The sequence below is a fragment of the Ruditapes philippinarum genome, unplaced genomic scaffold (assembly GCF_026571515.1).
Source record: "Ruditapes philippinarum isolate M1 unplaced genomic scaffold, ASM2657151v2 ctg3050_1_1_1_1, whole genome shotgun sequence".
NCBI classification, from domain to species: Eukaryota; Metazoa; Mollusca; class Bivalvia; order Venerida; family Veneridae; genus Ruditapes; species Ruditapes philippinarum.
The window spans coordinates 88,238-106,973 of NW_026854792.1; the positions used below are offsets into that span (position 1 = coordinate 88,238).

Consider the following 18,736-nt stretch of genomic DNA (forward strand, 5'->3'; position numbering starts at 1 on the left):
ATTTTGGGGTCAAGGGGTCAAAGGTCAAGGTCACATTGACCTTGTAGGTAAAAACGGTTTCTGATCAATTTACTAAAAACGCCTAGGCCTAGGAACTTCAAACTTTGTATGATGATTGGTCGTGACCAGCAGATGACCCCTATAGAGTTTTGGGTCAAGGGGTCAAAGGTCAAGGTCATGACCAGTAGATACTTTATAACCCTTATTAATTGTTTGATCACTGGGTCAGAAGTCATGCATAATAACCTTATCACATGACTAATTGGCTGCTGATAGGGGGCATACATGTTTTACAAACATATCTTGTTTCATTTTGACATTTTCAGTTTTTCTAAACTGGTATAAATTATCATCTCTTAGAAAATAATTTTCACACATTTCACATTTAGGTTTATTTACGATTGACATGCAAAATGTACATGTTTTAAGATTTTTTTTTTATATGGTGACTTTCCAGCTTTACGGGCACCTGAGTAGAACCATCAACATTTCATAACTTATATAGGTAGGTCTTTTCACCAGTAGAGAGTGAATTGTAATATGTGTTAAAATTACTTCTTCGATCAAACAGTTTCTCATATATTTCAGTTTTATACTTCTTCTCATCAGTGCGAATTGCAATTTATAGGTCTTCTCACCATTGTAGATTACCATTAATAGTTCTATAGCAATTTATATCTCGTCTCACCAGTATGGATTGCCATTAATAGTAATATAGCCATCACCAGTGTAAATTGCCATTAATAGTTCTATTGCAATTTAAAGGTCTTTTCACCATTGTAGATTACCATTAATAGTTCTATTACAATTTATAGGTCTACTCATCAGTGTGAATTGCCATTAATATTTATATAGCCATCACCAGTGTAAATTGCCATTAATAGTTCTATTGCAATTTATAGGTCTTCTCACCATTGTAGATTACCATTAATAGTTCTATTGTAATTTATAGGTCTTCTCACCAGTGTGAATTGCCATTAATAGTTATATAGCCATCACCAGTGTAAATTGCCATTAATAGTTCTATTGCAATTTATAGGTCTTTTCACCATTGTAGATTACCATTAATAGTTCTATTGTAATTTATAGGTCTTCTCACCAGTGTGAATTGCCATTAAAAGTTATATAGCCATCACCAGTGTAAATTGCTATTAATAGTTCTATTGCAATTTATAGGTCTTCTCACCAGTTTGAATTGCCAATAATAGTTCTATTGCAATTTATAGGTCTTCTTACCATTGTAGATTACCATTAATAGTTCTATTGCAATTTATAGGTCTTCTCACCAGTTTGAATTGCCATTAATAGTTCTATTGCAATTTATAGGTCTTCTCACCAGTGTGAATTGCCATTAATAGTTATATAGCCATCAGCAGTGTAAATTGCCATTAATAGTTCTATTTAATTTACCATTAACAGTTCTATTGCAATTTATAGATCTTCTCACCATATGAATTGCCATTAATAGTTCTATTGTAATTTATAGGTCTTCTCACCATTGTAGATTACCATTAATAGTTCTATTGCAATTTATAGGTCTTCTCACCAGTGTGAATTGCCATTAATAGTTATACAGCCATTACCAGTGTAAATTGCCATTTATAGTTCTATTTCAATTTATAGGTCTTCTCACCATTGTAGATTGTCATTAACAGTTCTATTGCAATTTATAGGTCTTCTCACCATTAATAGTTATATAGCCATCACCAGTGTAAATTGCCATTAATAGTTCTATTGCCATTTATAGTTCTTCTCACCATTGTAGATTGCCATTAATAGTTCTTTTGCAATTTATAGGTATTATCACCAGTGTGAATTGCCATTAATAGTTCTATAGCAATTTATAGCTCTTCTCACCAGTGTGAGTTGCCATTAATAGTTATATAATTGCATTAAAAGTTCTCACCATTGTGAATTAACATATTTTTTACAATTATTTTGTTTGAGTAAAGGATCTTTCACACTTTCCACATTTATATATTTTCACCAACGTGAAAATAATTTATCACACTATTCACGTATTCTATTGCAATTTATAGGTCTTCTCCCAGTGTGAATTGCCATTAATAGTTATATAGCCATCACCAGTGTAAATTGCCATTTATAGTTCTATTGCAATTTATAGGTCTTCTCACCATTGTAGATTATCATTAATAGTTCTATTGCAATTTATAGGTCTTCTCACCAGTGTGAATTGCCATTAATAGTTATATTGCAATTTATAGGTCTTTTCACCATTGTAGATTACCATTAATAGTTCTGTTGCAATTTATAGGTCTTCTCACCAGTGTGAATTGCCATTAATAGTTATATAGCCATCACCAGTGTAAATTGCCATTAATAGTTCTATTGCAATTTATAGGTCTTCTCACCATTGTAGATTACCATTAATAGTTCTGTTGTAATTTATAGGTCTTCTCACCAGTGTGAATTGCCATTAAAAGTTATATAGCCATCACCAGTGTAAATTGCTATTAATAGTTCTATTGCAATTTATAGGTCTTCTCACCAGTTTGAATTGCCAATAATAGTTCTATTGCAATTTATAGGTCTTTTCACCATTGTAGATTACCATTAATAGTTCTGTTGCAATTTATAGGTCTTCTCACCAGTGTGAATTGCCATTAATAGTTATATAGCCATCACCAGTGTAAATTGCCATTAATAGTTCTATTGCAATTTATAGGTCTTCTCACCATTGTAGATTACCATTAATAGTTCTGTTGTAATTTATAGGTCTTCTCACCAGTGTGAATTGCCATTAAAAGTTATATAGCCATCACCAGTGTAAATTGCTATTAATAGTTCTATTGCAATTTATAGGTCTTCTCACCAGTTTGAATTGCCAATAATAGTTCTATTGCAATTTATAGGTCTTCTTACCATTGTAGATTACCATTAATAGTTCTATTGCAATTTATAGGTCTTCTCACCAGTTTGAATTGCCATTAATAGTTCTATTGCAATTTATAGGTCTTCTCACCAGTGTGAATTGCCATTAATAGTTATATAGCCATCAGCAGTGTAAATTGCCATTAATAGTTCTATTTAATTTACTATTAACAGTTCTATTGCAATTTATAGATCTTCTCACCATATGAATTGCCATTAATAGTTCTATTGTAATTTATAGGTCTTCTCACCATTGTAGATTACCATTAATAGATCTATTGCAATTTATAGGTCTTCTCACCAGTGTGAATTGCCATTAATAGTTATACAGCCATTACCAGTGTAAATTGCCATTTATAGTTCTATTTCAATTTATAGGTCTTCTCACCATTGTAGATTGTCATTAACAGTTCTATTGCAATTTATAGGTCTTCTCACCATTAAAAGTTATATAGCCATCACCAGTGTAAATTGCCATTAATAGTTCTATTGCCATTTATAGTTCTTCTCACCATTGTAGATTGCCATTAATAGTTCTATTGCAATTTATAGGTCTTATCACCAGTGTGAATTGTCATTAATAGTTCTATAGCAATTTATAGCTCTTCTCACCAGTGTGAGTTGCCATTAATAGTTATATAATTGCATTAAAAGTTCTCACCATTGTGAATTAACATATTTCTTTTACAATTATTTTGTTTGAGTAAAGGATCTTTCACACTTTCCACATTTATATATTTTCACCAACGTGAAAATAATTTATCACACTATTCACACTATTCACGTATTCTATTGCAATTTATAGGTCTTCTCCCAGTGTGAATTGCCATTAATAGTTATATAGCCATCACCAGTGTAAATTGCCATTTATAGTTCTATTGCAATTTATAGGTCTTCTCACCATTGTAGATTATCATTAATAGTTCTATTGCAATTTATAGGTCTTCTCACCAGTGTGAATTGCCATTAATAGTTATATAGCCATCACCAGTGTAAATTGCTATTTATAGTTCTATTGCAATTTATAGGTCTTCTCACCATTGTAGATTACCATTAATAGTTCTATTGCAATTTATAGCTCTACTCACCAGTGTGAATTGTCATTAATAGTTATATAGCCATCACCAGTGTAAATTGCCATTAATAGTTCTATTGCCATTTATAGTTCTTCTCACCATTGTAGATTGCCATTAATAGTTCTATTGCAATATATAGGTCTTATCACCAGTGTGAATTGCCATTAATAGTTCTATAGCAATTTATAGCTCTTCTCACCAGTGTAAATTGCCATTAATAGTTATATAATTGCATTAAAAGTTCTCACCATTGTGAATTAACATTTTTCTTACAATTATTTGTTTGAGTAAAGGATCTTTCACATTTTCCACATTTATATATTTTCACCAACGTGAAAATAATTTATCACACTATTCACATTTATAGTTTCTATCACCAGTGTGAAGTGTCATATGTAATTTAAGACCACTGTTTAAAGAAAATAATTTTTTACAAATTTCACATTGATAGTCCTTGTCACCAGAGTGAATGGTTATATGTGTTTTAAGAAAAACGATTTATCGCATATTTCACATTTATAGTTCTTTTTTTATCAGTGTGAATTGTCATATGACATTGCGCTAAAAGATATTCTTCACTTATCCAACAATGAAAGTTCTTTTCACCAGAGTGAACTATTATGCCATTTTTTTTCACATAATTCACATGTATAGTTTCTTTCACCAGGTCATATTTGCTAAAAAGACTGCTACTTTCAAAAAGTGTTTTATCACATATCCCACAATGAAAGTTCTTTTCACCAGAGTGAATTGTTATATGTGTTTTTAAGACAACGATTTTTCACATATTTTACATTTATAGTTTTCTTTCTACCAGTGTGAATTGTTGACCACTGTGTATAAATAATGATTTTCCACAAATTTCACATTGGTAGTTCTGTTTACAAGAGTGAATTGTCATATGTGCTTTATGATAACTTTTTTGTGAAAATAATTTCACCACATTTTTCACATTGTGACTTGAACACTTCTCACCAGTGTGAATTGCCCCATGTACATCAAGACTACCACAAGCGTGATTTATCCCATTATAAAAATTGTTCAATGTATATAGTTTCTTTTTCCATAATTTGTGCATTATGATTACAATGTAAGAACATGATTTGTCTCAGATTTCAGATTATGGTTGGTCTTCTCACAGGTGTGTATCGTCATATGTGTTTTTTTAGAATGCCTGCTCTTAAAATAAAAGATTTTTTTTAACATATGTCACATGTATATACATCTATAGTTCTTTCAACAGTGTGAAGTTTCTGATGATTCATTTTTGACCACTCTAAAGTGAATTGATTTATCTCACTACTAACATTTCAAGTTCTCACCAGTTATAAATTTTCGTATGATTTTTAAGATTATTATGAATTTTCGTATGATTTTTAAGATTATTAACTTCTTGCATGAACTGATTTTTCACATATTTCAATATATATTAAATGTTTTATTTTTTTCACCAGTGTGAACTAAGTCTCATGTATACGTACTTTAAGACCACTTGCAAAGAAAAATGATTTATAACACTTTTCACAAAAACAGTTTTTTTCCCTCCAATATGAACAGTCATATGGTTTTGTAAGTGTTATTCTCTAATGAAAAATGTTTAGCAGTTTTTTTAGATTCATATTTTTCTCCACCAGTATGAATTGTCATTACTGTGCTATAATACCATTGCTATAGAAGTGATTCATATAATACCATATGTTTTTTTGTTGTTATTGTTTACACCAGTGTGAATTGTCATATGTGCCTTAAGACTGAGCCATTTGAGAAAATAGTTTATCACATATGCCACATTGATAGTTCTTCGATCTTACTTGAGAGACTTAAATTGTATCAAATTCTTAATTGTTCTTTTTTCTTGGCTTGTCTCACAGTCTCTGTACCGCTTCTTTTAAGTAATGTTATTGATCATGGTTGTGTACAACGTAAGGGCTGACCTAACTTCTTTCTTATGTATTATCTTGTCAACTGTGATCACCATTTCATCTGTACATATTCTTTTTTTAGCATAAAATACCGCTTCTTGTACTTCTCCTTTTGTCGCCGCTCATTGTTGAGCTGTATTCGCAACTTAAACTGCTCTCGGTATACTTTAGATCTATTTAAATTTTTCTTTTTTCTGCCTGCGGACTTTCTGGCCTCATATTGGTTTTGTTGAATGATGTGATGCTCAGGTGAGGTTGGTGAATTTGGTGGACTTAAAATCTTACTTACGTCATGTTGTATTTTTTTATCTTTCTGTCTCTTATTCCGTTGATTTATATAAATACGCCAATTACGCCGAAGTTTTCTTTGATCTCGTGTAGACAACTCTGCAACTGGTAAGAATTGGCCTTTCTCTTTCCTCCTTTTATATCTTTCTTTCTCCTTTCTTTTATATTCTTTCATGTTTTCATTGGGTTTTGACGTTGGCGCTGTCTCCATAATGCAGATCTCTCTGCGCTTGTAAGTGTCATTGAATCTGATTTGTAAGTAAAAGCCTTTGCTCTTTATTGTGTGTAACAGTTTTCCGTAAAGATCTCTTATTTTCGTATCTGTATTCCAGGTAATTTGGTTTAGAGAGAACTGTTGAGATAGCCTTTTCAGCTTTACCAATATTTTTGTCAAGCTTATCAAGTTGTCTTCGTTTTTCTACAATCCAAAAATATAGTTATTATGTAAAACATGTTTTGTAAGGTTTGTTAAAGATCGTCACAGAACTAACGAGCATGGACAGGCTTCTAATGTGTAAGTATAGATGTCTGCGACACAGAGAATACTGAATATTATATGATATTTTGGTTTTGGAGTGATATATGTGGATATATTACCTGTTAAGATATTTTATCTTGGCAGGTAATATATCCACATATATCACTCCAAAACCAAAATAATAATTTTATTACCCTTCCCCTGCCGAGTTTAGACGATTTTTTAAAAAATCATTGCTGCTTCAAATGAAACGTCGAAATAAGATTCCCTTTAGGATACCTCTTCGTCACAACATGACGTCACATAAATACATGACGTATTTTTCCCGTACCTTACGAAAGTAAACAAGAGAAAAGGAGTAGTCTATTGAACGCACTTTTTTGTAATTAATATCAAGCTTTCACTCTAGCAACAATATTTTCAGATTTATTTCCCCTTGAACTTAGAATTTTCCTTAAAAAATACTATTTTTTACTGTTACTTCTTTATTTCTTAAGGGATCAACCTCATACTTCAAATATATGTACCTTATCATCATCCCCATCTTATGTGACAAGGTTCATAACTTTAGCACCAATATTTTCAGATTTATCTCCCCTTGAACTTAGAATTTTCTTAAAAAATATTATTTTTTACTGTAACTTATTTATTTCTAAAGGGATCATACTTATGTAGCCTTATCATCATCCACATCTTATGTGACAAGGTTCATAACTCTAGCACCAATATTGCAAGAATTATCTCCCCATCAACTTAGATTTTTTAATACTAGAAAAATGTTATTTTTTACTATAATTTTTTAGTTTTAAAGGTATCTACCTCAAACTTCAAATACCTTATTCCTTATAATTAATTATATTTTATATGACAATGTTCATAACTCTTGAAGTAATTTTTACAGATTTATTTCTATTTGAACTTAGGATTTTCTTTAAGAAATATTATAACTTTGTTACTTTTTAAGGTATCTACTTCAAACTTCAAATATATACTTCTTATCATTACATCCATGTTGTGTGACAAGGTTCATAACTCTAGCGTGACTATTTCTAGAATTATTTCCCTTGATCTTGGAATTTATTTTAACAAATGTTATTTTTTACTATAACTTAATACATAATTATACATAATTGATTTTTCTTTCATAGTTTTGTCCTCCTTACTGCATCCAGAATTTTATTAGTCGAGCTTGGCTGTCTCCTGTGACAGCTCTTGTTTAAATATCTTACCAAACTTGACCAAATTTCCAGATATTGTCGAATTCCAGCGTTCGTACGAGATGGTGAGCTTGATTACATTAAAAAAAGCCGATAAGTCGATTACATTATAAAAAGCCGAGTTTATTAACTCCCCAACCAGTATAGCTTTTTTTTTCTATTATTTTTTTATTTGTTAGATGATATTGTTATTATATTAGTAATGTTAGCGCAAAGTTTTGTAGATTAGTTCAACAATGATTGGAAGTCATTTATATGGAGTAGTTTCATAGGTACAGGTTGTTTAATATTTTCTCTACAATTGTTTATTATTGTCAATTTTTGATAAATCATTTTTGAATCTGTTTGATTGTAATTATGGATACAGTATGTCAGTAACTATGCAAATACTTTTTATACATTTACTTGTTAATGAATTGCTATTTTCTAGTCAAAAATATAATTCATTGTTATGCAAAATATGTCCACACTCCCCTGCATTAATCAGACCAAAGTTTATATTTTGTCATGTATTTTATATATGGAATATTTTACTATGACTAAAGAAACCTTTTTTTACCAGGTTTTCAGCGTCTTCATTGAAACCTGGTTTCATTGCAATTAGGTACTTCTTAGTTTTTAATTGAAAGGTAGTAAATAAGATTAAATAGTGGATCTTTTCCTGATTATTACCCCCCACAAATTGTTTTGAAAATGTTCTAAAGACACAGGTAGTTTTTTACACAAGTGTTTTCAGTTCATGCTTTTTTACATGAATAATAGTTTGTCTATATTAACATTGAATTTGATATATTGTTATTAACATTGAATTGATATGTTGTTTTATATTGTTTTTTGGCCATTTTATATATGGTAAATCCTGTTGACCAGTATTTTTACATGTATTCAGGCTTATATGTTACATTAACTTATCAATATAAACCAGTCTTAAAAACAGCAGCATCTGATTTGGCTGATATTGCAAATAAATTTGAAATTGACCTGAATCGAAAGACTGGTTTAATGCTAAACTGAATCTTATTTTAAGATAATGAGAAGGCAACCTTCAGTTAAGACAAATATACATTTGTATAATTATTTTTTTAATATTTATATAAGAAAAATATACATCTGCATCATATGATCAATTGCATATAAGATTTACAGTGAAACCTCTGAAGAGCTACCTCCTGTAGAGCAATAACAACTTTATAACAACCTTAACATTAACTCCCAAAGTATTTCATTTATTTATTTAAATGCCATCTGTGCACAATTACATCCATTTAAGCATAAAAGATAAACAATATTACATCCTACATAGCCATTCTTCGAGTAGAGGCTTTAGATGTCTTACATATTTTACAATTAAAACTAAAGTCTGTTATACTATAGGCATATTATAAGAGCATATATACCAAAACATACACATATATATGCAAATACATTTCAGATTAAAATGTAATATTAAAACATCACATGATGTCAAGTGTAAAATTTGCCAACGGCAACACCCCTTTTAAAAGAGCACTATTAAAGGGAAAAATATAGATGCTCAGAAAGTGTTCATCTTCAATGTAATAATTGTCAAAAGGCATAGGTTATATACCCAAAGTATGACATCATAGTAGATTTACCATACTAGAGGAACACCTCCCAATAACAGTCAAAGTAGAGGTAGTACTGTATAATCTATTTTTGCTCCTGTTTGACATATTGTTACCATTTATTTTTAAATGTTTTTGAATTTGCAATTATAATAAAATTAATCAATTCATATGCAAAATTTGAATTATATTATATGATTTTAGCTTCAAAAGCAATATATTTCCAACAAAAAAATAAGAAAAAGATCTGTGTGTAGTACTATTTTATATGCAGCTGTATTTAAAGTGTAGTAAATGTTGTACATTGGATTTTGATTTGATTTAGAAATGATGGAAATTTTTACTTAAATTCTGTACATAAAATGCATTTTGTATTTTAAATCAGGGGTTCACTTAATTGTCATGATAATCTGTACTTTTGAACTGTGGAAATTTATAGAATAATTGATTTCTAGAAATTATGTTGTGCATAATTTTTATAACATGATGTATGTTCAAAAAGGGATAAAGGTTCATTATTATCGAAGCTTATTTAAAATTTTAAATTTCTTCACAGTTTATTCGTATATTTAGGTTTAAAGTTCATGTGTTTGATACTGAAATGTGGACTTTAAATATCATTAAAGAATGAAATTTTGGGGAAAAGAATTTTGGGATGTTTCTTTTCAAGACACGTGGTTTTAGATAATTATCTAAAAAAAGATCTTTCAATTTTAAAATTATCTATTTAAAACAGTTCTATATTTTATTAAAACAGAAAAAATGCTTTACAAACTTCTGCACTACAAAGAACCATTTTAATCATTCAGGTTTATGACGCTAGATATACACATGTATCATGTTTGCAATTAAAATGTCATTTCATAATTGAAGAAAAGTAATTACCATTATAAAATAAATAAATATTATAAAAAAGACTTAAGTTCTACAAAAATCATGTGGTTGGTGTGGACCAATTGTCTATTAAAAGCCAGTTCTGCATTTCATAGAAAGTCTTTAATGTATATTATGTCCTAGGGTTAAAACCAACTTTAGGACCAACTTAAGACCGTTTCAATAAATGTTTTTACCTTCAGTCAGAGACTGTAGACTAATTAAATTCATTTTCCTGAGAAAAATTAAGAAATACAATGACAGACCCTTTTATTCACAATGTGTTACTGGTCATTTGTATTGCTATTCAGAAATTAAAAAAGTCATGAAATAGGAGTCATAAGTTAAGACGTTTACTTTGAAATGCAAATTTTTTGTCTTAAGGCTGATTTCAGAAAAAAAAACTTTCTATGAAATGCAGCCCAGATGTTTAATCTTAACCAACAGCATTGTATTGTAAATATATCTGCATGTTCTGTAATGCATGTTCATTTATTACAAATATTTCTGCATATTTTTGTATGTATATGTCCTATACATGTTTTATGTGGTTTTTAAAAGATTTTTTATGCTACAAATTTAAAATACCTGTTTTGCCCCCTAATTTTAAAAAGTTTATCAATACATATAGAAAGAATGTCATGCATTGTAAAAACCACCTTACAAACTGCATGATCTAATACTAGATCATTGAATCTATTATATGTTATTTTGGTTTTGGAGTGATATATGTGGATATATTACCTGTTAAGATTTTATATCACCCGAGCCGTTAGGCGAGGGTGATATTTTATCTTGGCAGGTAATATATCCACATATATCACTCCAAAACCAAAATAATAATTTTATTACCCTTCCCCTGCCGAGTTTAGACGATTTTTTAAAAAATCATTGCTGTTTCAAATGAAACGTCGAAATAAGATTCCCTTTAGGATACCTCTTCGTCACAACATGACGTCACATAAATACATGACGTATTTTTCCCGTACCTTACGAAAGTAAAGAAGAGAAAAGGAGAAGTCTATTGAACGCACTTTTTTGTAATTAATATCAAGCTTTCACAAGGTCATATTTGTTTTCGATACTGATGGTAATATGTATCATTACTCTTCTTTGGTAAATATTGATCATTTGACAGTTAAAAAAGTGCTTTTAAATCGGAATTTACACGCGTAAAATCGAACCGTACGCGCATCACATCAGCGCATGTTGTTTACAACGTTGGGTACCAAACGGGGAAATTTAGTGTGTATATTACCCGTCTGGCTCGGTTATATCAATTTCTTTCGGGTGATCAATATCCAATCAAAAAGGCGGAAAAAATCTGGAAGGGTAATAAATATATATATATATATATATATATATATATATATATATATATATATATATATATATATATATATATATATATATATATATATATATATATATATAATGTCATCGTTGATTTGTGAGATATGATAACAGAGAACAAACTCTATATATGTGAATGATGAGCTTGTTTCAATGTGTAGTGCAGTTTGTGACTGTATATAAAGCTGTTCTGAAACCATCATTTTTGTGATGGTGGATGAGCAGTGGCTATGCTTTCATGGCTGTTCTGCTAGGCGCTGTGCCGTAATTGGACTGGCATATCGATGTGGTGGTATGTGTGTATATATTCTCTCATTTCTATATATATATATATATATATATATATATATATATATATATATATATATATATATATATATATATATATATATATATATATAAATATATATATATATACAGAACGACCCTATGTAGATTCAGCAATTATCTCTTTACAACAACAGCCTATTATTTTATTTGCAAAGTAAGACATCAGAATAAATTTAACCTTTGCAGATTAACACCTCATAGCAGTAACCGAAATCATTGTCTTCCAAAGGGTGTTGCTGTACAAAGGTTTTATTGTATAATATGTCTAATTTGACTTAAGGTGAGAATTTTCAACTGAAACATTGTATGGGCAGAATCCATTATTAAAATTTCAGTCAACCAATGTCAGATAAGTGTGGAAGATGAGGTTAATTAAAATAGGTGTATATTTATTTTCATGCTGTGTAAAAGATTATTTGTATGGTATTTTTACATGATTTTTTATAACCATATATACAATACAGGTAATGTAAAGTTTGTTGGTAACAGAGAAATAGATGTTATCTATGTCTCTGTTGGTATACAGTATGTTTTCAGATTGATTTTATGTGTTGAGTACATGTATAATAATGATTTGAGGTGTTGAATATAATTATAATTATGGCCAGAAAAGTAGACCATGAAGATGTATATACTATTATATCAATAAAGAAAAGCACTGAATACTGTATTTGTTGTTGTATAAAAATCCTCTTGGCTTCTTTTATAGCTATGTAGACAGTTTAGACCCTTTACAACTACTTTGTTTGTACATGTATGTTATCAATAAGTTCTTATTTCATTTTGACATTTTCAGTTTTTCTAAACTGGTATAAATTATCATCTCTGAGAAAATAATTTTCACACATTTTACATTTAGGTTTATTTAGGATTGACATGCAAAATGTACATGTTTTAAGATTTTTTTTTTATATGGTGACTTTCCAGCTTTACGGGCACCTGAGTAGAACCACCAACATTTCATAACTTATATAGGTAGGTCTTTTCACCAGTAGAGAGTGAATTGTAATATGTGTTAAAATTACTTCTTTGATCAAACAGTTTCTCATATATTTCAGTTTTATACTTCTTCTCATCAGTGTGAATTGCAATTTATAGGTCTTCTCACTATTGTAGATTACCATTAATAGTTCTATATCAATTTATATCTCGTCTCACCAGTATGGATTGCCATTAATAGTAATATAGCCATCACCAGTGTAAATTGCCATTAATAGTTCTATTGCAATTTATAGGTCTTCTCACCATTGTAGATTACCATTAATAGTTCTGTTGTAATTAATAGGTCTTCTCACCAGTGTGAATTGCCATTAATAGTTATATAGCCATCACCAGTGTAAATTGCCATTAATAGTTCTATTGCAATTTATAGGTCTTCTCACCATTGTAGATTACCATTAATAGTTCTATTGTAATTTATAGGTCTTCTCACCAGTGTGAATTGCAATGAATGGTTATATAGCCATCACCAGTGTAAATTGCCATTAATAGTTCTATTGCAATTTATAGGTCTTCTCACCATTGTAGATTACCATTAATAGTTCTGTTGTAATTTATAGGTCTTCTCACCAGTGTGAATTGCCATTAATAGTTATATAGCCATCACAAGTGTAAATTGCCATTAATAGTTCTATTGCAATTTATAGGTCTTCTCACCAGTTTGAATTGCCATTAATAGTTCTATTGCAATTTATAGGTCTTCTCACCAGTGTGAATTGCCATTAATAGTTCTATTGCAATTTATAGGGCCTTCTCACCAGTTTGAATTGCCATTAATAGTTCTATTGCAATTTATAGGTCTTCTCACCAATGTGAATTGCCATTAATAGTTATATAGCCATCAGCAGTGTAAATTGCCATTAATAGTTCTATTTAATTTACCATTAACAGTTCTATTGCAATTTATAGATCTTCTCACCATATGAATTGCCATTAATAGTTCTATTGCAATTTATAGGTCTTCTCACCATTGTAGATTACCATTAATAGTTCTATTGCAATTTATAGGTCTTCTCACCAGTGTGAATTGCCATTAATAGTTATACAGCCATTACCAGTGTAAATTGCCATTAATAGTTCTATTTAATTTACCATTAACAGTTCTATTGCAATTTATAGATCTTCTCACCATATGAATTGCCATTAATAGTTCTATTGCAATTTACAGGTCTTCTCACCATTGTAGATTACCATTAATAGTTCTATTGCAATTTATAGGTCTTCTCACCAGTGTGAATTGCCATTAATAGTTATATAGCCATCAGCAGTGTAAATTGCCATTAATAGTTCTATTTAATTTACCATTAACAGTTCTATTGCAATTTATAGATCTTCTCACCATATGAATTGCCATTAATAGTTCTATTGCAATTTAAAGGTCTTCTCACCATTGTAGATTACCATTAATAGTTCTATTGCAATTTATAGGTCTTCTCACCAGTGTGAATTGCCATTAATAGTTATACAGCCATTACCAGTGTAAATTGCCATTTATAGTTCTATTGCAATTTATAGGTCTTCTCACCATTAATAGTTATATAGCCAGCACCAGTGTAAATTGCCATTAATAGTTCTATTGCCATTTATAGTTCTTCTCACCATTGTAGATTGCCATTAATAGTTCTATTGCAATTTATAGGTCTTATCACCAGTGTGAATTGCCATTAATAGTTCTATAGCAATTTATAGCTATTCTCACCAGTGTGAATTGACATTAATAGTTATATAATTGCATTAAAAGTTCTCACCATTGTGAATTAACATATTTCTTACAATTATTTTGTTTGAGTAAAGGATCTTTCACATTTTCCACATTTATATATATTTTCACCAACGTGAAAATAATTTATCACACTATTCACATTTATAGTTTCTATCACCAGTGTGAATTGTCATATGTAATTTAAGACCACTGTTTAAAGAAAATAATTTTTTACAAATTTCACATTGATAGTCCTTGTCACCAGAGTGAATGGTTATATGTGTTTTAAGAAAAACGATTTATCGCATATTTCACATTTATAGTTCTTTTTTATCAGTGTGAATTGTCATATGACATTGCGCTAAAAGATATTCTTCACTTATCCAACAATGAAAGTTCTTTTCACCAGAGTGAACTATTATGCCATTTTTCACATAATTCACATGTATAGTTTCTTTCACCAGGTCATATTTGCTAAAAGACTGCTACTTTCAAAAAGTGTTTTATCACATATCCCACAATGAAAGTTCTTTTCACCAGAGTGAATTGTTATATGTGTTTTTAAGACAACGATTTTTCACATATTTTACATTTATAGTTTTCTTTCTACCAGTGTGAATTGTTGACCACTGTGTTTAAATAATGATTTTCCACAAATTTCACATTGGTAGTTCTGTTTACAAGAGTGAATTGTCATATGTGCTTTATGATATTTTTTTGTGAAAATAAACATTTTTCACATTGTGACTTGAACACTTCTCACCAGTGTGAATTGCCCCATGTACATCGAGACTACCACAAGCGTGATTTATCCCATTATAAAAATTGTTCAATGTATATAGTTTCTTTTTCCATAATTGTGCATTATGATTACAATGTAAGAACATGATTTGTCTCAGATTTCAGATTATGGTTGTCTTCTCACAGGTGTGTATCGTCATATGTGTTTTTAGAATGCTCTTAAAATAAAAGATTTTTTTTTACAATACATATGTCACATGTATATACATCTATAGTTCTTTCAACAGTGTGAAGTTTCTGATGATCATTTTGACCACTCTTAAGTGAATTGATTTATCTCACTACTAACATTTCAAGTTCTCACCAGTTATAAATTTTCGTATGATTTTTAAGATTATTATGAATTTTCGTATGATTTTTAAGATTATTAACTTCTTGCATAAACTGATTTTTCACATATTTCATATTTATATTAAATGTTTTATTTTTTTTCACCAGTGTGAACTAAGTCTCATGTATACGTACTTTAAGACCACTTGCAAGAAAATGATTTATAACACTTTTCACAATAACAGTTTTTTTCCCTCCAATATGAACAGTCATATGGTTTTGTAAGTGTTATTCTCTAATGAAAAATGTTTAGCAGTTTTTTTTAGATTCATATTTTTCTCCACCAGTATGAATTGTCATTACTGTGCTATAATACCATTGCTATAGAAAGTGATTCATATAATACCATATGTTTTTTGTTGTTATTGTTTACACCAGTGTGAATTGTCATATGTGCCTTAAGACTGAGCCATTTGAGAAAATAGTTTATCACATATGCCACATTGATAGTTCTTCGATCTTACTTGAGAGACTTAAATTGTATCAAATTCTTAATTGTTCTTTTTTCTTGGCTTGTCTCACAGTCTCTGTACCGCTTCTTAATATTATTGATCATGATTGTGTACAACGTAAGGGCTGACCTAACTTCTTTCTTATATATTATCTTGTCAACTGTGCTCACCATTTCATCTGTACATATTCTTTTTTTTAGCCTAAAATACCGCTTCTTGTACTTCTCCTTTTGTCGCCGCTCATTGTTGAGCTGTATTCGCAATTTAAACTGCTCTCTGTATACTTTAGATCTATTTAAATTTTTCTTTTTTCTGCCTGCGGACTTTCTGGACTCATATTGGTTTTGTTGAATGATGTGATGCTCAGGTGAGGTTGGTGAATTTGGTGGACTTAAAATCTTACTTACGTCATGTTGTAATTTTTTATCTTTCTGTCTCTTATTCCGTTGATTTATACGCCAATTACGCCGAAGTTTTCTTTGATCTCGTGTAGACAACTCTGCAACTGGTAAGAATTGGCCTTTCTCTTTCCTCTTTTTATATCTTTCTTTCTCCTTTCTTTTATATTCTTCATGTTTCATTGGGTTTTGACGTTGGCGCTGTCTCCATAATGCAGATCTCTCTGCGCTTGTAAGTGCCATTTAATCTGCTTTGTAAGTAAAAGCCTTTGCTCTTTATTGTGTGTAACAGTTTCGTAAAGATCTCTTATTTCGTATCTGTATTCCAGGTAATTTGGTTTAGAGAGAACTGTTGAGATAGCCTTTTCAGCTTTACCAATATTTTTGTCAAGCTTATCAAGTTGTCTTCGTTTTTCTACAATCCAAAAATATAGTTATTATGTAAAACATGTTTTGTAAGGTTTGTAAAAGATCGTCACAGAACTAACGAGCATGGACAGGCTTCTAATGTGTAAGTATAGATGTCTGCGACACAGAGAATACTGAATATAATGTATTATTAAAGAATATTAACAGAAAAAAAATATTTACAAAAATTGTACTTTAATTTATACATTTATGTTTTATATTTGTATTTTAAATTAATATGTCATCACCGCAACAAATTTGTCATTACCGCAACGATAGTCATTGTTTTGGAAATGACCGTTTCGGAAATGACATTTTGTTAATTATTTTAAACAAGCGTCTATACTTAAGAGATTAAGAATGTTTAAACTTATCGTTTAGAAATATACACCATAATAGAATGTTATAAAAAAATTATCTAAACTGGTTTCTTATTCATAAATATTTTACAAGTCATTCGGTAATGACCTTTAAAAAACATACGATACTAAACTACAAACTTACCAATTGTATCGTCGATGAAATAAACGTCCGCCATAACAGAGCGCTACTTTCAAACTTTCGCGCCAAAGAAACTTTTGATTACGTCACAAACCGGTTTTGTATAAATATTTATAGAGTGAAAATCATATCGTTATCGTCATTGTCACGGAAATGACATGAAAATGGGTGACACATTTTTAATATGTTTTTGCAAAAAGTAAATACATAAAAGAATTATATAATTCTATTTTTTATTTCTACTACTTCTTCACTGTATATAATAGTACATTTTACATGTAAAGGAACTTTTAATTTTTTACAAAAACTAGTGATATTTTGTGCATCTATGTTAGGGACATTGTAATTTTCAGCATTCTTTAGTTTTATTAACATAAATGTCTATATACATATCAAATAATAAGTCTATTATAAGTCCCTCATGGCTCTGTATACTTTGTTTTACAGTGTATGTGAAAAAAACCCTTTAATTTTACCAATCAATAAAAAACTGAATAAGATTGATTACACGAGACGTAAATATACGAGGTTTGGTAGAATTACCCATTTACGTGAAAAAGATGAATACATCATCACATGTTTTACCACGGATTTATATTACAGGTAATATAAATCCGTGGTTTTACGAACCAGTGTGAATCCTCATATCTTGTTTAAGACTTATACATTAATTGAGATAATAATTGATCACGTCTTTCACATTTAAAATGCTTCTTACAATTGTGAATTGTCGTATATCATTTTTTTTTGTAACACAATGATTTCTACACCTAAGTGAGAATTATCATATGCTCTTAATGGCAATAGTAAACTGCCTCCATAAAATATTTTTCATTTAAATTTTACATTTATGGTCCATTTTTCACTTATACGTACGTATTTCCATGTTAAAATGACAGAACTTTCTGTGAAAATAATTGTATATGTTTTAACATGATTTTACAACTTTTGCAATGGCGAGTTCGTATACATGTGTACATATATTCTCTTTATAAAACATTTTTAATTACATGTATCATTATCATTTTTACTTGTGTTCTTTTTCTTCTCAACTGCATAATTGCCATAGCCGCTAATTCTATACTAATGTTCCTAACAGTACACCGTACATACCGCACAAACTTCGGTCG

The 18,736-nt window shown here is 29.8% G+C and overlaps 1 protein-coding gene across 1 annotated transcript; it reads right to left on the reverse strand.

Annotated features, from left to right (window-relative positions):
* Positions 1-16,307: 16,307 nt before the first annotated feature.
* LOC132741080 (uncharacterized) lies at positions 16,308-16,940 on the reverse strand. Its single transcript, XM_060729167.1, has one exon. The coding sequence runs from the start codon at positions 16,938-16,940 to the stop codon at positions 16,308-16,310; it is 633 nt and encodes a 210-aa protein (XP_060585150.1).
* Between the last annotated feature and the right edge of the window lie 1,796 nt (positions 16,941-18,736).

What these genes read in the sequence shown, in the direction of transcription:
- LOC132741080 (XM_060729167.1), bottom strand. Translation starts at nt 16,940, where the DNA reads ATGGCACTTACAAGCGCAGAGAGATCTGCATTATGGAGACAGCGCCAA.